This window comes from Pleurodeles waltl, chromosome 4_1, assembly GCF_031143425.1.
Source record: "Pleurodeles waltl isolate 20211129_DDA chromosome 4_1, aPleWal1.hap1.20221129, whole genome shotgun sequence".
Lineage (NCBI taxonomy): Eukaryota > Metazoa > Chordata > Amphibia > Caudata > Salamandridae > Pleurodeles > Pleurodeles waltl.
Window position 1 is genome coordinate 996,025,510 of NC_090442.1, and position 24,959 is coordinate 996,050,468.

Consider the following 24,959-nt stretch of genomic DNA (forward strand, 5'->3'; position numbering starts at 1 on the left):
ATTTCCTTCCGAGACTAGGGCCGGGTGTTAATGTCTGCTAAAGATCGGAATTTTGGGCACAGTAATATGATAAAGTGAGGCCCGTGTCCAGGTGAAGGCCACGTTTCTACTTAAACTGTCCGTCTAGTTATGCAGATGTCGATTTGATGATTATGACACCTCACAGTTCTGTGAATACGTGCCACATAGCCATGCATGTTTTCAGTTTGTAGAGGAAACACAGAGGAGATCCTGTCCCTGCAATTAGCAGATAGGTAGGACGTTTTCTTATTAGGTACTTATGATGGATGTCATTTTGCAAGGATTCACATATTAGCAGTTAGAGGAATATTTTGACCTCATTATCTACAGCTCTCTTATTGATTTGTCTCCTGATGGTTGAGAACTGCAAAGCCACCTTTTCTCACATGTGCTGCTCTTTTAAGGAGTGAGCCCTTCTATTCCAGTCATTTCCCTGTCCAGCTTCTGCCGTGTAGGCACATGCATTCCTCTCCTGAGAAACACTAAGCCAACACCTAAAACTCTGGAATAATTTTTGCCTATTGTGACCACTGTCAGAGTTCAGAAAACTGGCACCAAGCTGAATACCACTGCTTCGGTGTGCGCACCCCACAACTTTGTCTTATTTTTTTGTGTGTCTGTTGCTTCCTCATCAGGGAGTAACAGCTAGCGCTAGGACGCTTTCTTGGAAGCCATGGTGCACTACATTTTATTTTATTGTATTGTATCAGCATCCTCTACTATCTGCTCCTGTATCTATCCTATAATTCAGAAAATTGCCGGTTTTACAAAAGTGAGGATGGAACTGAGGCTTCCTGCATCTAAGTAGAGATGTCCTACTAATTTCATGAATAATTTAGTTATCAGCATGGTAGCAAATCTATATGCCAAAGCGTATTAGAATATCAAGAGGATGCGTAGTGTACATCTTGAATTGCACTGGGGATAGAGTAGAACTCTATAACATTCCGTATTTGAAATTGATCCTTACGTCCCATTTTGAAAATGTATTTTATGTGTTTTTGCAATTGTATATAGTGCAGACATGGCCCGAAGGCATCAGAGTGCTTTACAACACACAGAATACAGAGTTACATGGGGTTACATTAATAGTTATTGAACTCGGACGTTTACATCAATGTATGTATACAGGAATTACCACAAGAGAAAGTTACACCAACAGGGCAGAAGACACAGTTAAACAAAGCTGACCGAGGCGCGTTGGATAAAGTAAATAAGTCTGGTCAAGGGTGAATTACCCAAGATGAGGAGCTTAAGGTCCTTTTTGAAGGTTGCTAGGCAGGTAGTTAGACGGAGTGTGGGAGGTAGAGAGTTGCAGATTCTAGTGGTGCTGCCAGACAACGACTGATTCATGTATTGTTCTTGCCTGAAGGTGGGGGATTCCAGGAGCAGAGATTGGGCATTTCTGGAACTCCTATTTGCTCTGGAGATTTCCAGTTTCTCATTTAGATAGGGGGATAGCTTCTCATTTAGATAGTGAGGGGGGAGTGCAGCACTCTGGGTGATGCAAGTGATTTTGAATTGGGCCCTTGCTTCAATAGGAAGTCATTCGAGGGTTAGCAAGGCAGGGGAAATAAGGGCAAATTTCATGAGGAAGCGTGCTGCAACATGTAGTATTGCTCTCAGTGGGCCTAGGTGAACTTTTGGAATGCCTGAGAGAAGGGCAATTTCATAGTCTAGTCTAGGGAGAACGCAAGACTGGACCACTGTTTTGATGTCTTGTTCCAGAAGCATTTGCCTGATGCCCCAAAGCTGCCTATGTTGGTATTGTGCGCAGTTGGCTATGGCTGCTATGTGGCTGTGGAGATTAAGACAATTGTCCAGGGTGATTCCGAGTGATATGGCACTCGTGACAATAGCAGGGCAGCCTTCGAGGGCCGGAAGGTTGGCCATCCATTCTTATACATGTGTTTTTGCTTTCAGGGATGAGATAAAAAGGAATTCTGTTTTAGTTGGGTTGGATTTTTAATGGTAGTTAGACATTCAGTTTTGAATCTTTGAAAGTGTATTTGAAAGCAGGGCACCAACCTCCAGAGATGAGATTAACAAGTATATTTTGGTATCGTCGGCATAGAGGTGGAAGAGAATCCCTGAGTTCCTCAGAATCACACATAGTGGTTCTAGGTAGAGGTTGAAGAGAGTTGGGGAGAGGATTGAACCTTGGGGACACCTTGGTGAACGCTGACTGGTCGGGAGAATGAGTTGCCCATTTTTTACAATTTGAGATAGGTTGGATGGGTCAGAGGAAAACCAGTTGAGGACCTTTCCTCCACATCCCATGCATAGTTCAATAATACAAAGGAGTTCATGATGGTTGACAGTGTTGAATGCAGCGGATAAATCCAGGAGGATCAGGAGGCAGGAGTTGCCGGAGTTGCGGATTGTAAGGGAATCATTAACTATTTTGATGATTGCATTTTCTGTACTATGACCGTGGCAGAAACCTGATTGGAAAGTGTCTAGGAGATTGTTTTTTTGGATGTGTGAGGCTAGTTGACATGCTATTCAGCTTTTTGATGACTTTGCCTAAAAATGGGAGTGTGGAGACTATGCTGTAGTTGTTCAATTTCTCTGAATGAAGAGGTTGTTTTTTTAAGAGGAGTGATTTTACTCATTTTTAGTCGTTCAGGGAAGAGGCCCTGATTAAGAGAGGAATTAACCAAGGTGGTCCACATGGGGAATAGATGTGTGGCAAGAGATTTGCTAATAGATCCTGGAATAGCGTCCTGATGATGGTATGAAGGTTTTACTTTGGAGATAGTTCGTAGTAGGTCCTGCTCAGAGATTGTAGAGAAATATTACTATTGTTGTACTGATTTGCACAGTAGAGATTCATCTGTTTAAAGGGAGTAATTGATATGAAGCGAAATATGAATGTCTCTAACTTTTTATCAAAGAAATTCACAAAGTCATTGCAACGGACCACGGTTGGCTTGGTAGCCGAAGTGATCGCGGGGTAAGTAGACTATGCAATATTCTCAAACAGGAGCTTTGGTCTATTCTTTGCAGAGTTCACCAGGGCTCTAATATGGGAGGATTTAGCTCTGAGGATTTGGTCTTTGTATTGTTTTCTCGCAATGCAAAGCTTAGCCATACTCAGGAAGGATGGTGCTTTTCCCCTAGAGAGCCAAGTTCTAGAGGGTTTTGGTCTGGATAATTTGCACTTCAGTAGTGTGCATTTATCAATAAGGGCTTCCATGCAGGAGTTAAACTTGTCCGTGGCCTCGTTGATGTCAAGATGGGGGGTGATCGAATTTAGGTTGAGAAGGGTGGTGATTGTTGGATGTGTCTCTAAACCATATATTTTTTTTTTTTGGGTTGTCCATAAGTTTTGGTGTAAGAACCAGTTACAGAGAACGGAATCTGCACGTGATCAGACCAGTCGACTTGAATGAGGTTGCATATGTTTAGGTAGGGGGAATTGGAAATTATCAGAGTCAAGATGGCACCTTTGTGATGTGTAGGTTTATGGCAGTGTTGTTGGAGATTGTTGGCATTGAGAAAGGAGGTAAAAGTGTCCACATCAGTATTGCCCACGTCTCCCCAGTGGATGTTGAAGTTACCAAGCAAGGTATTGTTGTCAGAGCTGATAAGTTGAGAGGTGAAGAAATCCATGCATTCCTTGATGAAAATGTTGTTTCGACCCGGTGGATCGTAAATCACATTCAATCTAAGGTTGGAGGTAGTGGATGTGGACAGTTCCACCGACAAGATTTAGAAGGACTGAAAGTGAGTTGTTGTGAAGATTCGGCATTTCAGAGAGTTTCGGTGAATGAGTGCAAGACCTCCACCATATGTACCTTCCCGGTCGCGCCGCATAATGGAGTAGCTGGGAGGAACAAAAAGGTCAAGAGCATGGTTAGATGAGGCACTGTACCACATTTCTTTGCGGATCAGAATGTCAAGGATATTAGACAAGTTCAAGTCTGATAGCCAAAGACAATGCTTGACTGCAGAACGATGATTGTGGAGCAAGCAGTTCAGGAAGTAGCTGTTGTCTTTCTGACTTGACTGATTCAGGAGGGTAGTTGGGATTGTATCAAGTTATGGGGGGTGAGCATGCTCTGAGGTGGTGTGTATGAGTTTTACTAAGGTCAGAGATGATAGTGGAAATCAGGCAGCCCCCTAAAGGAGGTAGGATGAGGGGGCAGCAGGCAGATCGGAGAAGGGGGTAGCAACATTTGCATAACTCTTTAGGAGATGGAGTAGGTCTGAGTTGTCAAGGGGAGGTGGTGTTCATTTGGGTCTGGGTAGGTGGCTGTCTCTCAGTATGCTAGAAAGGTGGTGGGCGGAGGGTCCACAGGGAGTGATGAGAATATGAGTGGCAGAAAGACAGAGAGCCACTAAGCTGGAATAAAGCCAAAGTGAGAATGTCCTTTCTTCGAGAGAAGGCTGAGAACGAGGAAAGGAGCTTGTTGAAAAGGGGCCAGTTGTGTTCAGTAATTGTGGGAGGATTGGGATGAACCGTCAGGGATGGACTCTGTGGGGTTGAGGTGTGAGCGGGGGAAGGTTGTGGTTGTTGGTGTCTGGTGATTGGAGATGTTGGGGCAGGAGGCGATAAAGGGAAGGGGTGGGGACTTGTGGGCTGATTGTGGTGAGGAAAGAGATGGCGACAGCAACCGGAGTGGGAGGTAATGGTTTATAATAGGCTGAAGAAAAATGGTGTGGAGATGGTTTGTGGGTGGGATGTTTGCGGTCTGGGATAGGTGGTGGGCAATAGGTTGTGGGGGGCATAACCGATTGTGGGAGAGTCCATGGTGAGAGCAGTTGTCCAGGTGGATCGGAAGGGGGAGAGTGGTTAGAGGGTATAATGGGTGGATGGAGAGGGGGAACATGGAGGGTTGTATGAGGGCAGAGTTAGATTAAGTTGATTGTGTCCAGGATTGTGTCATTGGTTTGGAACATGATCTTCCCATTTTTGTAACAAGATATAGAAAGGTTGCCTGAGAGGCCAAAGGGGGAGCAGCATTTGAGCTTGCGTCCAAAGGGGATATTGGAGTGAGAGGAGGATGGGAGAAAACTATGTAAGGATCTGATCCATAGGTCAGTGTTGTGTGTGAAGAGGAGGAGGTCATTTTTAAGGAAAACTTTGTGTTGGCAATGGTATTGGTCTGCGAAGAGGGTATCTGGGAAGTCTCTCAACGGGCTGTGCTTCAAGTTTTTCATTGCGTGCTTGTAAAGATTTGGTGTGTGTTCAATCTTGAAAGCATATGTGCTGGATTTGGAAAGAGGTGCTTGGGGGGAGCTGGTGGCAGTGGGTGTCGACGGCATGTTTGGGGGCTGATGCCAGGATCCAACTTCTTACAAATAGTTCTCAGAGGTATTGCGTTTTGGGTTTGTCTTTGTTGAGGAGAAAAAAATCTTCCAATATGATTGCCTCGTAAAGATAATCAGTTGATATTGAGCATGGGGTTGTTCATTGATTCAGTGTAAAGAGCTGGTAGAGATAGCTAGTGGAGCATTTAATGGTTGTGGTAGGATTTAATACCATTCAAGGATGGCTGCCCATTTGGAGATGAAGTGTTGGTGAAGTCCTTTCATGCTTTCCATGATATGGACTGTCATTCAGTCCAGCTTCTAATTTGTTGAATAAGAAAGTCCACCATCTTAAAAGGGGGTTGTTCATTCGTAGGGAGGAGAAAGGATCCACAAAATGAAGGGTATGACAGACAAGAACCCAACAGAAGTCACAGTTTTGCTCCCAAGAGAGTGTCACTCATTGTCATTGAATGTCACTCATAATTACACTGAAATTATGAAAATGACACACATAAACAATCTGAAAACTAGGCAGCTATGTTTACTAAGTAGCCATGCTCCCCCTGGGTCATGCAAGCGCAGCCGATCTGATCACCGTAGTCAATCCATGTAGCATGGCAACATCGTGGGCACTTGAATCATCGCCTTTATCAAATTCAAAATAATGCAAACCATCCTTATCATGTTTTGACATTCTGGCCAAAAACCTCTCCTATGTAGTCACTACTTGTGTCTTTCAACTGCACTACTTACAAATTTGTTGATTTTGATGTGTTAGTTCTTTTATACTTAAACAATTGGTGTACTGGATTCAAATAACAACAAATGACCCAGTTTGGTTGCAGACGTGACATGTCTAGGTCCCATTTGCAAAGTTGCACTGTCCTCTCAGAAGTGATAGAAAAGGCAAGCATATTTCACCTGTTTGGGAGTACTTTAAGTGTACTGGACACGTTTATTCTGTCATTCTACTTATGGGTGGTGTGCTGCACACCCTATCGAAAGGAGGATGCTTTAAGTAAAGACTCAAGTTGTATGGTTGGGAGGAAGCAGGTGGCAAACAATTAAATTAGCCATGTCACACCACTGTACTCAAGGACACATTTCCTCTCAAGGACAAGTCTTTATACGTGCTACCCACTGCCAATGACACACTACATAAACGCAATTGCAAAATACAATTCAAAACAATGCAATTGTTCTGCTGCAGGCACTTCCTTCACAAGGTAGAGGTGACAATTATTCAGAACCTTCCATCAAATGAGATGTTTCTGAGTAGGCTTCTGTGACAACCTAATAGAGATGGCCTCCACATATTACATTTCAGATCAAAGATGGGCTCATCTCTGCTTTTAGAGCCATTTTCTACATCAAGCAGCAGAACCTCCTATAAAACATTGCAGCACAAAAATGGAGCATTTTAAATGGTCTTGGTAGGCCCACAAAGTACTAGTAAGTTTGACTTGAATATTGTACAGTAGGAAGTTGCACAGGGAGGAATGTTTGTAGGTGAGCATACTTTAGCAACACTTTGTAGTAGCACCTGTTGATGATGACTAACAGAGGAGACAATGCCACCAGTGTTTGCTTTTCAGAGTCCTGCTTGTGTGTCATAGACTCCCTCATTGTTCAGGGTGGGTTTGTGCTGGAACTGTGGTAAAGGATGAAGATATGCCACCTAATCATGGAGCCTGACCTACACGCCTGCTACGTACAATGCCTGACATGCACCTTGATTTTATGATTTCTGACCTGGTGCTTACAGGGCATGAGGCATGACTGAGGTTTACAATAAGCATGATACCTTGTTGCTACACATTACAAAAATGATAACCAGCATATTTAATGTCGAAAGTAATGCCTAGACGAGGCTTATAATAATCGGGATGCCTGGCCAAAATGCTGACAGTGGGTAAACACTCTAATTAACAATACCAAACAACCAAATATTGGTATTCTTGTGTCAAAGGTATGCAATGAGGAGCATAAACAATTAATTGCCCAAAAAAAGAAGTACATGCAGAATGGGTAAGAGACATGTAAAGAGTATGAGTCACTGCCAAATACCCTCTCCATTTCTTAATGTCTGAGATTGGGCATTGACCTAGAAGAAGAAACAGAGGGGAATGCCATTAAATGTGGGAGGAAGATTCTAGTAAGAGAGTTGGGGTGAGCAATATTGTCAGGTACAAGGGGATTGTGACGGGTGAAGTAGGGGGTGTAAATAAGCTAGGGCAGTCCTAAACAGATGGGTATGTTTGTGTGTCATTGTGAGGTGGCAATGAAAAGTGGGACCGTGGAGCGAAGGACGGTCAAGAGCGGCTAAGGCCCCCGAATGAATGGGGTGATGACACTGATTTATTGTAAATGGCTAGGAGATTGTAAGCAGTCATCTCAATGTTACTGTGCTCATAATAATTCTCTCTTACTTTTTAAAAAAATAGCTTGAAGTCTGCGATGTATGGTAGGAGGACCTTTGTAGTTTCCGGACAAACAAGAGCCCAAAAGCATCTCCAAAACATCCATTAAGCATCATGTCAGACTAAGGCACCCAGTCAGAGTGATGCTTGGCTCTACTGGAATCTTCCAACATCTCAGACTTTTGCCTGGTCCTTTGGGCGCTAACATGGACTTGGATGGTTCTCAGGTTGTAAAAGTGTTCACTCAAGAATCACTAGAGGTGATAGTAACCATTGAAAAAGAACTTTAGTTAGCCATGTAAGGAGTAACACAAGATTATATTGCCTTAAACAATGAATTGCCAGAGTTGGGCTTGACAGTGATTCAGAAGCATAGCATTGTCTGAGAAAAGGATTTGTTTGTGTTGTCTAAAGTTTCCATTATACGAAAAGTACAACATAAATATAACTTCTCTCTTCTTGGTTTTAGTCAGTATTGGCAGCCATAATTATTGTCAACCTGAAGGGGATGTTGATGCACTTCAATGAAATTCCTGCTTTGTGGCGGAAGGATAAGTATGATTGTGTAAGTCGATTTCTCATTCGCAATCTCTTCTCAATACCACCAGGACACTTCGCTGTGCAAAATACCATGTACTAACTTACAAACACTGAGCAAGACGCATATGCTTTCAAACACAGTGCTTCAAATATTCCAGAGTAGGTAGTACAGAGGAGAGAGGCCCCGTCCAGCTAGCACATATAGCAGCTGAACAAGTCCCTAAAATTTGCAATTTAGGGCCTAATTTAGATCTTGGCAAATGACTTACTCCATCACAACGGTGACGTATTTTCCGTCCGTCAAAATACAAATCCTGTTATATCCTCTGGGATTTATATTTTGGTGGATGGGAAATCCGTTACCGTTGTCAGTGAGTAACTCTTCCGCCAAGACCTAAAACAGGCCCTATATCCCTGATCTGAGAAGCCTAAGAGTAGGTTTGCATCCTGTACGTGGCAACAGACTTAATGTCTTCCACTTTTTACAATGCTAGCAATAAGGCAGGCTTGAACTGGCCCTTCTGCTAGCTAACAGTGTGGAAATTAGGAAAATTAAAACTCGCTGGGTTTTAAATAGAGCTCCCTCACCTGAAGTGTGCAGATCAGTTATGCCACCAAGCAGCCCATGTAAATTAGCGTTCTCTGGATTTGAAAAGACAAATTCACAAATAAAATAGCACATCATGGAAGAAAAAAAAGACAACAACCAATTGATACTTGAAAGATTCTGGGTAAAACAAGATATCTCCTCTTTTCCCTCCACCCACAACTTCCTCTCCCCCTTCATCTAACTCCAGAAAGATAGTTGACCATGATCCACTCTAACTTTACTTCTTCTGTTAAAAGTGTTCACTGCATTGGTCATTAACCCCTCCATGTTATATGGGGTGGGCTTTCAGGTGTGGGGAATACATGAGGGCCTGGCAAAGAACCTCAAAGACTACCTGCATGTTCAGTCTCAGGCGAATAGTACACAATGTAAAGTATTGCATATATTTCAGTTCTTACTACGGTTTATGTAATCTGTGCAATGTTGGAAACTCCTTGTTTTCATTTTTGTTTCTCATGTTTGGTCTATGGTCTTTGCTGTACCCAAAATCTAGAAAGGTAATGGCATGTGTCACAGACTGATGATGACAAAATCTGCTGAAACAACACAATAGGAGGTACCACAAAGCTATCAAGAGAGACAGAAAGATTATTTCATCTAATGCATATTTGAGGCACCCATAAAGACAAAGAACCAAGAAAATCTTCAATATATACCAGGCACTGTACAGCCCACACGACAAAAAAGTAGTCATTGCATATCTCAATAACTCTGCAAAGGCGTCTAGAAGCACTTTGAATCAAAACTGCTCAAAGCCATGAACTGATCACTAACGCCCTGAAGGTGTCTTTCTACTCTCCTTTCTGCAATCCCCCAAAATAGTCCATGTTCACCTTTTTCATCTCTTGAAAACTCTAGAGATATTTTGACCTCCACTTCAAAACAAAAATGCCCAAGTCACCTATGGACCATTTTTGGTCTAAAAATGCTCTTACAACCTTGGTTAGTGGACTTACACAACATGATCAACATCTCCCTTCCTCCTTGCAATGTTCCTGCCCATTTAAAACACACAGTCATCATTTGCATTTTTCAAAAAAGCATATTGTTTTGCTGGCTACAGCTGCGATACCAGGCCTTTTTTGGAACAAAGTTTTTACCCTTGTACCCAAATGAGGATTGTGAAGAGGCTTTGGACCCACCCTCCTGTTCAGGTTTTTGGGGCCCTGTACAAGACTCCTTACGCTTTCCCTTGGATGTCTCAACACTCTTCCCCTGGGGAGGCTTTGTGACCCCTTTCTTTTGGTCACCCCCTGTGGAAGTCTTGGTCACCCTTGTCTTGACCCAGTGGTCTGCTTTCTTTCCCAACTCTTGGTGAGAAATTGGACCTAGGTCTACCAGATGCTGATGCAATTGAAACAATTCCTTAAAAGCTGTTCCTTCATAAACAAGTTATACAGCACTTCATAATCATTTACACCACTGCCATTAATCCAACCATCTAGTGTTTTGACTGAGAAGTCAACAAAATCAACCCAGGTCTGGCTCGAGGATTTTTGAGCCTCCCTGAACCTAATCCTGTACTCCTCAGTTGAGAATCCAGTGAACATTTCCCAAAGGAGAGCACCCAAGTGAGATCTGTTTACCTTTCTGGTTGCACAAGCACTCTCAAAAGCTGTGAACCATTTGGTGATGTCATCACCATCTTCATATTTTGTTACAATCCCTTTGGGGATTTTTAGCATGTCAGTATTTTCTCTGACCCTATTTATGTTTCTGACACAATTGATGAGAGCTAAACCCATCTCTTGTCTTTCCCTCTCTATGGCTAGGAAGTGTTTCTCTAAGCCAATCTTTTGGCCATCCTGGCTAACAGCAGGTCATCTTCATTGAGGCTGCCCTCAATGCTTCCAGATTTACTGGACTCCCCTGTGGAAGAACCAGTATCTCTGACTATCACTTGTGGAGTCAGGGTTTGAGGGACCCTGGCCTCCTTAACTAGGACAGGAGGGAGGGAATCATCCTCCTGCTCACTAGCTTCCCCCTCTGTAGGTTTATCCTCAGAGGGGTGGTCTCTTGCAAACTCTGCCAAAAGCTCCTGGAGCTTAACTTTGGTAGGGTTTGACCCAGTCTTTATATTTTTTAGTTTACAGAGAGTCCTTAACTCTGACATCCCTAGATGCAGGTAAGAGGCGAGGTTGAGTTCCACCACCATCTCATCTGTGCTAGACATGACTTTTCTAAAAGTTGGGATACTTTTTAAGAATCTAAAACTATTTCTAGAATTTAATCCAAACTTTTACAAAACGTTTAAACTCTCAAAGAAAAGCTAACAGGGCCTTACACAAGGCCTTAGCAGCACTTTGAAAATTTAGAAAAATAGCTCAAATTGCAAAAATCAGTTTCTAATGACAATATTTGGAATTTAGTTCTGTGATCAGGTATTGGCTGAGTAGTCCAGCAAATGCAAAGTGTTAGACCCCACCACTGATCCACCAATGTAGGAAGTTGGCTCTGTATATACTATTTCAAAGTAAGAAATAGTGCGCACAGAGTCCAAGGGTTCCCCCTAGAGCTAAGATAGTGACAAAATTAGATAATTCTAATGCTCTATTTTGTGGTAGTGTGGTCTAGCAGCAGGCTTATCAGAGTGTAGTGTTAAGCATGTGTTGTACACACACAGGCAATAAATGAGGAACACACACCCAAAGACTTACTCCAGGCCAATAGGTTTTATATTGAAAAATATATTTTCTTAGTTTATTTTAAGAACCACAGGTTCAAGATTGACATTAAACACTTTAAATGCAAGGTACTTCACTTAGATACTTTAGAAACTTTGAATAAAAGCAATATCATGTACAGTTTTTGTAAACATGGCAATAAGCTATTTTCAAAGTGGACACAGTGAAAAAATCAACAGTTCCTGGGGGAGGTAAGTAAAGGTTAGATTAGGAGGTAAGTACAACACTTACAAGTCTCAGTTCTGGCAGCCCACCATTGGGGGTTCAAGGCAACCCCAAAGTTACCACACGAGCAGCTCAGGGCCGGTCAGGTGGAGAGGTCAAAGAGGTGCCCAAAACACTTAGGCGCCTATGGAGAACATGGGTGCTCCGGTTCCAGTCTGCCAGCAGGTAAGTACCTGCGTCCTCGTGGGGCAGACCAGGGGGGTTTTATAGAACACTGGGAGGGACACAAGTAGGCACACAAAACACACCCTTAGCGGCACAGGGGTGGCCGGGTGCAGTGTGCAAAGCAGGCGTCGGGTTTCAGGTAGGAAACAATGGAGGGACCCGGGGGTCATTCTAACGGTGCAGGCAGGCACTGGGGGGGCTTCTCAGGACAGCCACCACCTGAGCTAGGCAGAGGGTCGCCTGGGGGTCACTCCTGCACTGAAGTTCGGTTCCTTCAGGTTCTGGGGGCTGTGGGTGCAGTGTTGGTTCCAGGCATCGGGTCCCTTGTTGGTTCCAGGCGTCGGGTCCCTTGTTACAGGCAGTCGTGGTCAGGGGGAGCCTCTGGATTCTCTCTGCAGGTGTCACTGTGGGGGATCAGGGTGGTCGTCTCTGGTTACTCACGGGCTCGCAGTCACCAGGAAGTCCTCCCTGAGGTCTTGGTTCTCCGAATCTCGAGCCGGGGGCGTCGGGTGCAGAGTGAGAATTCTCACGCTTCCGGTGGGAAATGTGCAGTCTTGGAAAGTTGCTTCCTTGTTGCAAAGAAGTAGCTTGTTTTCAACAGGGCCACTGTTAACGGGAGTTTCTTGGTCCTTTAGTCCAGGGCAGTCCTCTGAGGCTTCAGAGGTCACTGGACCCTGCCAGATGCGTCGCTGGTTGCAGATTTTCGAAGTTGGAGACAGGCCGGTAGGGCTGGGTCCAAAGCAGTTGTCGTCTTCCTCCTTCTCTGCAGGCTTGTAGGTCAGCAGTCCTTCTTCTTTCTTCGGGTTGCAGGAATCTGATTTCCTGGGATCTGGGGTGTCCCTAAATACTGAATTTACGGGTGTGTTTAGGTCTGGGAGGGCAGTAGCCAATGGCCACTATTACTGCATGCTGGGACCATGTGGTCTACTAAATGAAGGAGCAGTTTCTGTGCATGAATAGTGCCACGACTGGCATTCAAAAGCTCTGATCCCAGCACACTTCTTTTCTGGCTCACCTATTGTCCACTTTACTAAAAGTGAGGAACCTGAGGATTCACTTTGGCAACAACCCCCCCCCCCCCCTTCTCCCCCTTAGCACTCAAGTCAATGAAGTGGCACGGAGTGTGAACATGTATCTCTTTTATCTGTGGAAACTCCTCCTTATTTTACACGCAGACCTCAAAGGTAAAGTGATAAGAGCCCTCATCCTGGCACCTTTGACTATTGCAATGCTGGCTAATCTGGCCTTCTCTATAGACTCTTTGCCATTCTTCAAATACTTCAGAATGAAGCAGCCAGAATGTACCTTAACCTTCTTAAGTGATCCACACATTTTCAGTCAAAAGAATAAAACACGGAGGACAGTCTCTGGGCATGAAAGGATCTAAACTCCAGACCTCCATAATATCACCTGATATCTGAACCCAACCACACATATATATTTTAAACCTCTGACAACTGATCCTTTCTGACTGGCCTTTAAGTAAACCCTTCTCAGAAGAAAGGGTCATGAGTGAAGAATATTGTGAACTGTCTGCTGCCCCTTTCTAATTGGACTCTAGTCTGCCTCCTCATCAGGAAGATATATGTTCCCCTATTAAGTGCACTGAAGCACCCAAATGGCGACATGAGGTGCCCTATAAAACTTTTAAGTACATAAATAATAATGTGAATGTTCTTTAAACTTCTATTTTGCTCCCTCAGCTTTGCTAACTACGTCTTCTGATTTTTGGGCATCATGTTAAACATTTATACTTCACCTTATTGGTGCTGCCTTGAATCGGTTGTATGTCCAGTATTTTCCTAAAGCCTCTATATTAACAAAACTGAATAGATGTTATTTTCCTGCAGTCCATGGAGTCCGTGTGTCCCTATTCATCCTGTTTTGGACACTACAAAAGATGCATTCTAATTTGAAAACTTGATCCCTCTTTATGACTTTATGATCTTAGTCCCTCTTATGGAACCGAACTCAATGTAATGGCTGCCCCCAAAGCCAGACATTCCCTCCTCATTTGTGTCCTGCAATCCACAGCCAACTCAGTGCCAGATTTATTCGTCTTAACACTGCATGTGTGTGGCTGTTGTGCTACGTTTTCTCTGTTGTAATATATTCTGAAGAAAGTCTTAACATCTTACCTGGTGTCCTGTTTAAGATAAGCACACTCATATATTCAGATTGGGTCTTTTGAAACACTGGATTTGAGGCTCATTGTTTAGTAAAATAGAATTAGCTGTAAGAATAATACTAAATATACACATAAAATAGACACTTTTCTGTTTACAAACTATAGCTTATGGAGTACACTCCAGCAGTTCCCTCTACATTGTCACAATTATATAACCATACGTTTGCAGTCACAGTTACACTATGACCTAATTTTATGTTGCCAGCAATTACACTATCAATGACAATGTAATTAAACATTGGGGATTAGATTAGGCGTGTTTGGGTTATGGGGTGGGATCGGGGTTAGAGGTTGTAGTTAGGGTTCCCGTTAGTGGCAAGTGTTTGGCGAAAGCAGTAGCAGTGGTTTGGAGTTGAACCATTGTTAGGTTTTGCATTGGCGGAAACGTCTGGGAAAGAGAGTTTCCATTTCCCTGTCACACCCGAGGGCAAACCCGGTCACGCGATAGATAGACATACATACTCTAGCCTTTGATTCGTGGTTGTTCATACGTAAATCGTTTACAGATTCTGATTGGCGATTCTCTTCACAGCTGGTGTGGGTGGCGACTTTCATTGCCTCCGTGTTGCTGGATCTGGATATCGGTCTTGCAGCTGGTGTGGGATTTGAACTAGCAACCGTGATTTTCCGTGCACAGTTGTAAGTAATATTTCCCCTGCTATATTTCTGCCATCGGCATGATTCACTCCAATACCCACTGTACATGTAAAATGTATCTGAATGCGTTGTAGAGTTTATTTATTAGCAGTAATATTGCTTTGAATAAAATATAGAGTATATTGCTTTAAGAATATATGGGATCAGAGGCTCCATTCTTTGGGGGCCTCAGTACACAGCCAAGTGCCAATAAAACATTTGATGGTCAGGTCTTTAAGTTAAAAGGAAGCTTTAGAATTAATCTTACTACTTAGGCATACCGCGATTCTAAAGATAGTATCTAACCTCACAAACAACTCAGTTTTATGTGTAAACAAAAGGGATCGAATGGTGTTTTAGCATCTACCATAGGACGCCGCATGGAAATCATACATTGCTTTAATAGACTTCTCAGTATGCACTAGGAGTCAACAAACCGAAGTCAGGACTAATGAAATTCTGTCTATTCTTGTGATCACTCTAAATCTTAAAATCCTCCTAGTTCCCGTTCAGCAAGTATTGCCGGGCACAAAAAATAAATGTTTAGTTCCTAACCTGGTCTTTGTGTTTTTGGATGTGAAAACCTATTTAGGATGAGGCCATGGCCTTTTAATAAATTAGTGGTCTACTTTTCTGTGGAGAGGATCGACAAGTCTCCAGAGAACTGAAAGCATGCTTTGGGAGAATAACATTGGGCACCATCTCGTTAAATGATGACAGTCAATTAATCACTGGCAGCTGCCATGCATTTAGAGTAGTGGGGCGGGCAAAATACCAGTGGGGTTAATATGTTTTTTTTTTTTAAATGTACCTTAACGACTTGCCACGACGTCCTCCTCACTAGGCATCTTCTCTCCTGGAAGCTTCTCACCCAGGAAACTGAACTACCCAATCCTGGAGCTGTTGTCATGCTGTTAACAGCATGAGAGAAGCGTCAGGATTGGAGAGAGCAAATTCTGAGACAAGAAAAAAGGTGGGTTGACTGCCCAGACACAGAAAATAGCAGATGGGTATTGACCAAAATGGTGGAATTGTGCTGTAATTCTCATCCATATACCATGGACCAATGATGTGCTAGCACTTCTAATGACCCAAGGCATCAGTTTGGAGGCAGTGCATGCATTCAATGGGCTGGAGTGGTACTGTAGAGCATGAGAGAAAGTAATCTGTGGATGAGGGGTAGTGAGACTTGCAAAATATTTAGGGCTAGGGTAATCGTAAAGAATAGGTTATATGGCTAAATCTTTTGGTTTATATAGCATTTTGCACCCCAAAGGGCTACTCTCTCTTAGATAGTCATTTGTAGACTTTTTGAGGTCACTTTGCTCAGTGATATACAACATTATTTTCATTACAGAGAATAAGTGGTAAAAAGTTAAATAAATACAGATGACATGATTCTCTTCTCAAACGACTATTCAGAATAATAGTCTGCATTTTTGAAACTGCTATCTGGTTTTACAAGGGAACCTGGTCGTAAACTTAACATTAAAAACTTCAACATGATACCTTAGAATGTTGTTGACAAAGACGAAACAGTAAAACATACAACAAGAATGGAACTATAAAGACTTATTTAAAACAAATGTAAACTTGATAAAACATTGAATAACATTTTCGAGAGCTTAGATATATCACAAATTTGATTATCAGCATTAGTTTACTAAAATCAATGTTTTTTCCAAAATATTAATATTCATTTATTTTGACCACTGTCATTGAGACTCTCAAGATCTCTCTGTTTTCTAAGACCCATGCAGTCCCCAAGCTGGTTGGTTTCTGGTGGCTGGGGTATCTATAATGTTACCTTTATTAAGTGAGGAGAGACCAGGCGCCAGATATAAACATAAAGCAGTTAAAAAACTGGAAAATAAAATCATGGAAAAGAGATATATAGCTTTAGAAATAAACTATACTAGCGTCATATGATTGTGAAAAGGATTGAGAAGTAGCAAGAAAGGAATGAGAGTAAGCATATATAAAAACGTAGGAGCAAGTAAACTGCGAAATGATGGCGAGTGGCCTTTTTATGATTGTGAACTTTCAGAAATTACTGAGTTTGAATTGACACTTGTTGGCTAACTTCACAATAGTAAACTTTTTAAACATTTATTGGTTCAATGCATAGGACCTGGTATATGATTAGATAAGGTATTCAACCCTATATGCCAGAACTGGAAACCATTTCTGGGTTTACCCAAATTTATTTCATGGTTTAGAACTCCTGGGAGGTCCACAAAAAACACAGAAGTAGAAAGAACACCGACAAATAAATAAAATAGGTTTTTAAATCCGGGATGTATCCTAATTCGCCATCAACTATACTCAGTACAATGGCAAAAAGCACTTTAGAAAGTTAAAAACGTGAATATAAAACATTTCAATTAGCAGGTTGAGCAAAAAATACACAGCCTCAGCACTTGTACAAACAGAAAATCTTAAAAAGAGCGGTCTCAGCTGCTTAGGAGGATGTAGCAGCAAGGCAGGGCATATAAATAGAACATGTTTCAGATCCTGGCTTCTGTTTTTACAACAGAAACATGTGCTTGATGTACCATATCATTTGAATGATACAACATTTATCCGAACAATACTTAGACAGATTAATGCCCAGAGACATCTAACCCCATGGGCCAAAACCCATGACATCTAATGTTGTGATTTATTCAGAGTGAAAGAGTTTATTACTGAATCAAAATTTAGTTTATTTTTAAAAGAGTCCACATCTAAACGGAAACTTAAGAGAAGCATGCTTTAGAAGAGCTTTAAGCTGTATCAGCGACATGGATGAGACCCCATTTATATCAACATCAAATTGCTCTAATGCATCTCTAAAATGCATAAAAAATAAAGCATTGTCTCTTTTCATTTCGAAAATCTCTTTAAACATAAGGGGGGTCATTCTGACCCTGGCGGTAATTACCGCCATGGCGGAGGTCGGCGGTAGCACCGCCAACAGGCTGGCGGTGCACCGCTGGGCATTCTGACCGCGGCGGTTCAGCTGCGGCCAGAAACGGAAAGTCGGCGGTGTCCCGCCGACTTTCCGCTGCCCTTGAGAATCCTCCATGGCGGCAGAGCGCTCTCCGCCGCCATGGGGATTCTGACACCCCCTACCGCCATCCAGTTCCTGGCGGTTCTCCCGCCGGGAACAGGATGGCGGTAGGGGGTGCCGCCGGGCCCCTGGGGGCCCCTGCAGTGCCCATGCCAATGGCATGGGCACTGCAGGGGCCCCCGTAAGAGGGCCCCAAAAGGAATTTCAGTGTCTGCCTAGCAGACACTGAAATTCGCGACGGGTGCAACTGCACCCGTCGCACCTTCCCACACCGCCGGCTCAATTCTGAGCCGGCGTCCTCGTGGGAAGGGTGTTTCCCGCTGGGCTGGCGGGCGGACTTTCGGCGGTCGCCCGCCAGCCCAGTGGGAAAGCCAGAATGACCGCCGCGGTCTTTCGGCGGGAACCGCGTGGCGGGCGGCGACCGCCGTCCGCCGCGGTCAGAATCACCCCCAAGGTGTCGTAGGGAGGTACAATCACTGTCCACAAGGTTATGTCCCCATCGCACCACTTCCACCCAACCATGTTCAAATGAGCTTTTTAACGAATGCTAATCTTTTTGTGGCATTGGGTGCTGATGTATTGACTGATAGTAATCTCTTGAAAATTTGTCCTTCTGTCTTACCTAAAATAAACCTCCATTTTGCCATGTCAATTAATGCAACAGCATAAAGGATGGGAGGAATTTTGACCTGATAGACAGAAGATGAGAAAAATGCCTGTGCCCCACAGCCATCCCGAAAGTGCAGAGCCAGCTAGCCTGTGATTTATAGACACTATAATGTATGTGCTATCAATCATTTAATGTATTGCACCTAATTTCACCTAAGAAGTTATACGATTTATCTGTTTCCAATTTTTGTGTATGAAGATGTCACCAGTAATTAAGAATGGGTGCACACTCTTTTTTCCCAGAAACATAACACCTTACTTCTTGAGGAGTTAATTTTCAAAAAGTGTACTCCAGCGTACTGTTGTAGAGCACATAGGTTAAATCAACGATCACAATGTCATCCACATTAAACAGGCAGGTCACTGAGCAACCCCCGAAACTGGGTGGAAAACTTGAACTTTTAGATAAAAAGCAAGGAAGATCCAATATGTAAGGAGAAAAGAGCAGTTGCAAGAGCAGACACCGTGGCTTAAACATTTTTGGTGGGGGGAACTCTGGACAGTACCCAATCCCCACCTAACAGTATCTGGCACCAGGTAGAAGAATGGAGAGCAACAATTAAGTGCAATAAAATGCTAGGCATTCCAAGATTAGGCAATTTTTCCCACACGGTTAACATTAGCAAAAGCTGTGGAAAAGTCTAAGAAAAGCGGCATAAACAGGGCCGCTCCTGATCGTCACATATTTTCCAGTAATAAGTTGCAAAGCTTCAGTATTATCTAAAATGCAGTGTTTTTTTCTGAAACTCCATTGCTCTAGCGGTATAATCATGTTATTCTCATCCCAGGTATTAAGATGCTCCAAAAGGCATCTGGTAGAAAATTTACCCACAACATCTAGTAGTGTGATTTGTCGATAATTAATAGGTAAGTTCTGATCGCCTTTCTTAAACAGAAGAACAAAAACAATTCTGGTCCAAAAGGAGAGCACAGATTAGTTGATGTAACAACAGGCAAAGATCAGCAGGAGAATTAGTGCCCAATATTTTTATTTCTCTTTTTATGACTGAAATCGAGACTTCACACAGACCCATTGCACCTGAAGACTGCATTGTCCTGGTCGGAGTCTCAATCTCACTAAAGAGGGTGGGCCACAACTAGCCAGTGTCAGCTCAGAGTCATTAGGGACATATTCAACACAAAAGCCAACACCAGGACTGTCCTTCTAAAGTTCCCTAATAGAACTGTGCAATATTTCCTCACTCATGGAGATGGGGTGGTATCTTACTTTTGTCCCGCTGTAATCAGCAATGATTTCCCAGAATTTTCTTGCATTTTTCCTAAATGCCGCTTCTCTTAAATCAATCCACTTATAAACAGTTTTGTTTTCTTGAAAAAATCTTTATGGGGCATCTTATGAGTTTAAACAAAGATTTTTACCTGCCTCTTTCCTTTGAGAAGGAGGCAAATTGAGTTCTAATCAGTTTATTTATTTATTTGTACAAGAAGAGGAGCGGCCAGCACCGAGATTTGTGAGGGGCTTTGGCGTAACTCTGGGAATCAGTAAAAGTATTCAGCTTCATAAATGGTCACATATATCCTCTCTCCAAAGGTCTAAAACATGAACTGTCCTTTCCAATAACTCTTTTAAGTTGGATATTCTAGAAGGGATCTCCCTCTATTCTTATTGAACTGAGACTTGGAACCATCAGATCTCCACAATTCTACTAAAGTCATAATGTAATCAACAGACTACTAATTTTCTATGGTCACTAAGTGAGGTATCTATAACTTTCAAATCAGATATGAATTTACAAGTGTAATACGAAGCAGTGAGGTAGTCAATTACAGAGAGACCCAGTGGGAATTTATGGGTATACTAGGAAGGTGAATCAAACCTACCATTTAGGATAACACAATCATTCATCCTTAGAAGACTGAGGAACGATTGTCCTCTCTTACCTATTTGCATTTTAGGTGGAAAAAGAATTGGGGAAATATGTAGTGCTTCGTTTTTCAACATCTGCAGTTTAATAGAGTGGTTTGAGACTTTACAGTTTAAATCTTCAACTAAGGCAACATGATGATCTTCCTCCTGGGCCATAAGCTCACTTAATAAGGAAAAAAGATAATTTAGCAGTGTATTGTAGTGTGGGTCCAGATGAATGCACACAGGTACCACTAGGATAGAATTCCATATACTGACCAAAAGCAAGGGAACTTTTTATGACTTGAAAATGATTAGAGGGATCCATGAAGCTGCTGTAATTCCATTCAAATGTATTGCTTAACAAAATGGCTATCCCTCCTTTTGCATGCCCTTTCCTAGTTGGGACCGCATTACAGCTCAGCAAATAATAGCCATCAAGAGAGGAACACCAGGATTCCTGGATGCAGATTACTTCGGCCTTCAATTTATTTAAAACTTCAAATTTCACCAGGTATATTCAGTGAGCTCGCTGAATTTCAGGAAGCCACAGTTAAACTATCATTAACTTTGTGGTTTAAGCAAAAGTCCCACTGTATAGGTAGAGTTTAGGGAACCATCCAGCCAAGGAATTAAAAATTTTCACCAAATAACTTATTTCTAGCCAAATGCCGCTCCGAAGAAGAATGATTGGGGGTATCAAAAAATTGATTGTAATCTTTACCCTCCCAAAAGACGTGAATTACGTAGATCCCCCTAGGCCGGAGTAAATGGTTGTCCTGCAGAACCAAGTTTGCAACTATCTTAGACTGAAACAGAACTCTATGGGGGTCATTACGACCCTGGCGGCCGGCGGTAAGGTGGTGGTAACACCGCCAACAGGCTGGAGGTGTTCCGCCAGCAATTATGACCGTGGTACAAAAGCCACGGCCATACCACCGGCCCCTCCACTTTACCGCCAGGTTTCCGCCTGGCGGTCATAATCCCCAGGGCAGCGGTGCAAGCACCGCTGCCCTGAGGATTATGAGTCCCCGAGCCCCAGCCTGTCCGTGGCAGTAAACACCGCCATGGAACGGCTGGCGGTAAGGGGACTTGGGGTGCCCCTGGGGGCCCCTGCACTGCCCATGCACTTGGCATGGGCAGTGCAGGGGCCCCCAGGCATAGCCACGTCGGGCATTTCCCTGCCCGAATTTCGGGCAGTGAAATGCGCGACAGGTGCTACTGCACCCGCTGCACATCAGCATTGCCGCCGGCTCTATTACGAGCCGGCAGCAATGTTGATGTGACATTTCCGCTGGGCCAGCGGACGGTAACACTGTTACCATCCGCTGGCCCAGCAGAAATGTCATAATAGGGAGCCAGGAATACCGCCGGCAATGGCGGTATTCTGTCTCCCGCGGCCTCGTTGGTCTTCTTGCAAGACCGCCGAGGTCGTAATGACCCCCTATATGTGCTCACTAATAAGAAGTGCGATAACATTACAGGGAGTATGTCACTACTTTGGGACATCTTTAAATTTTCAATGTCTGCAAAACAAGATAATAGATAGGAATGATTCAAAATCACATCATGATCATATAAAGCTACAAAGTCTCATGTAGTCATAGCTACTGTTTGAGGGTAGAGAGGAATCATGATCCCGGTCTCCTATAGAGGTTATAGTGTGCGATGACTCACCATAGAAGGGTTCCACAGCTGGGTTAAGTCTAGTTGACAGAGGCTTCAAAGTGGGAAGTAGTTGAGACAGCTGACAACATATCATCTGAACCTCTTGCATTGAAAACAGCAGATGGCAAAGCTGACTTTACAGAATTAGCATTGTTGACTATAGAACTTTGCTATTTTTGTTTTCAGTTTTAATTGCTGGTGTCTCATCCAAGGTGATCCTACTGATATCTTGAAAATTAATTTTTTTAGGGCCCTTTTTTTAAATCTGTTGTTTGCTTATTTGAATTTTTTTGCAAATGACACATTACACCTTTATGTTTCTTTGTGGGCTCTGGGCCTTCATCAATGGATGTTCTTGCCAGTTCTTTAAACCTAAAAATTGGAAAAGCATTGGACATCAGCACTGGGAAAGCAGACTTGTCCACAGAGCACATTTCGGAGAGCCTGGATTAAAAAGAGTTTGTACACAGTGTGTCAGATTTCCTCACTCTTCTGTGTCCTGAGGCCCCCCAAGGTGTTCATAATTGGAGGTTCACCCGCTTGTGAACCGCAGCTTTTATATTTATCTTTCATCTCTAAGAGCTGTAGGGAACCTCCCACGTTTGCCGATATATCTTTTTGGACCTCACAACCTTTAGTTACAACCTTTGCCTGCGGTGCATGGTCAAGTGGCTGGTGACTTCCTGTAATTACTCATAAATTGCACAGCCAGATGTAAAGGGGCATCATCACTCTTCTAACCCAACAGAACTTTCAGAATCGTTGCTAAAGTGTCTTGGATGTGACCAGCATTATTTATAGTTTTTTCAAGCAAAGATAGGATGGATGTTAAGATTCTTTCTAGACATTTGAGAGATTTGAGAGATTAAGAAACTTGCACCTATTGGCCCAGGAGATTAAAATAAAAATTCACAAGTGCGTCCAAGTCGGTGGGTCCAAAGTTCCCATGCCTGCAGAGGAGAGACCAGATGGGGTACTACTGTACAACTTCAGCCCTGAAAACTGAGCATGGCCGAATGGAGTTGACAGGGGAGCTTTTCTAATTCAAAGAGTGATTGTTCACAACTGCATTAATGTCTGGAAGAGTAGAATCCTTGTCATGATATTTAAAATCATCATCCAGATTAATAGAAGCCTTCTTGACCACTGATTTTGTGGTACTTGTACTCATTAGGAATGGAGGAGGGGATGGTGGGGTAGGTTTTATAATGGCATTTAGGTCCAGATTGCCAGAGGATTCCCCCGGCACTAGGTTAACAATCCTGGTGTCAGCAGCCTCCTTTAGGAAAAAGGAAAATATAGTATTCAAGCTCTCCATTAGGTTTACATGTACAGCCTTATTTTTAAGGGGATTCAAATGGGTCTTTTTACAGGCCCTTAGGTGGATCAGCCAGCTCGAGTGAAGTTTCAGAGCTGTCATATTCCTTTTCTGAAAATCTCTGGAATAAAACAAAAAGATTGATGCTAAGTGAGGCATGTGAGAAATAGGCCAGTGATGTTGTAAATCTTCCAGGGTACCCTACCAGGCCTTGATTTCCCTCCATTTGAAAAATTTTCACTGGTTCCCTGTGCAACAGCCTGTACAATGTAAGAGTTTCTGCGTTTGCTACAGAGCCTTGTACAAAACCGCACTGGGCTTCGTTCAATCTACAATCATGCTAAATGCGCTGTCTCTGAACCTTGCTCCACTAGTGCTTTATTTCCTCGTGTCCCACAAACTGCATGCACTAGATTAGGAGGCAGAGCTTCTCCTGTCTTGCACCTAAGCTGTGGAATTTTCCACCCTACTCGCTGCACTCTGACATTAACTACTTGGCATTTTGTAAGCATCAAAACCTAGCTCTTCCATCCAATTACTTACTTTAAGTATTTGTATGTCTGCTACTACCTTTAGCACTGGGACACCCTTTTAGGTAGCTGATGGTGCTTTATAAATGTTCTTTTACTCATTTGTGTGTTTATGAAGATTATGGCAATGCTGCCACCACTCTAGATGAGTCTCTTAGCCTCACACAAAGAAATCTTTAAACATAGAATTCATGTGTCTTGTGTGGGAAAAACAATCTAATCTAAGGCCAAATTGCAGATAAAATTATTGGATAGACTAATGTGTTTCCTTAGTAAAAGCTGTTGCCTATCCTTCCTGGCTAGGTTGTAAACCTCCCATAGAACACCCCTCTGGTCTTACTCCTTTGTCAGCAAATAGTCTATATGTTCTCATCGTATCTATATGCTTGACTTGGGTGGTATCATTAAGGTGCACTAACTTCGTATCCCTTGGGGTGTCACTGTCCTGGGGAACAATCTGAGATTTCTCTAGAAACCTACATTAAAGCAGTATACTCTGTGGGCATGCATTAAGTTTTGGAACATCAGGAAGAAAAGAAATGTGCTACTAAGATGACAAACACTGGCAAAGCCAATAGCCTGGTATTGTCCACCAGCCTTCTGGCAGTTCTTGTTTTGTTTTGTCATGGCTTTTACAAACCTTTATCATTTAGGAATATGCCAGTCCCTCATCAGTCTAAAACAAATCATTTGCTACAGGGAACAAAGTTTCTTGGTCTCAGAAAATACATATCACCAAAGTACTCCCTGGCACTAAAGGGAACTACTTTGTTTGCGGATGTGTTCCTTCTGAAAGACGGCATGCTGTAACTGGTAGGGAAGTCATCCAATGGCTGAAGTGAGCTGATACATTGTTTCCACACAACTTAATGCATGCTGGAGTGAGAGGAAGAAACATGGGAATGACACCAACTGTAAACTGATGGATGATGTCTGGCTTAAACCCCTATAAGTAACTATGTTATACACATAATTTTAGTAAAAGAAAGTAGACAATAACGAAGGAACGAAGAAGGAAGGAAAGAAGGACAGAATGAATGAATGAATGAATGAATCTGGCATGACAAAAAATACCAGAGTTCTGAAAAACCAAAGCACTCCAAAAGG

The 24,959-nt window shown here is 42.9% G+C and overlaps 1 protein-coding gene across 1 annotated transcript in view; it reads left to right on the top strand.

The window, feature by feature from the left end:
• LOC138288315 (chloride anion exchanger-like) overlaps positions 1–24,959 on the top strand; it is a 355,789-nt gene that overhangs the window by 248,833 nt on the left and 81,997 nt on the right. The window contains exons 12-13 of the mRNA XM_069229825.1: positions 8,170–8,265; positions 14,645–14,751. Coding sequence (XP_069085926.1) covers positions 8,170–8,265; positions 14,645–14,751 — 203 coding nt within the window. The remainder of the gene's footprint in view (positions 1–8,169; positions 8,266–14,644; positions 14,752–24,959) is intronic.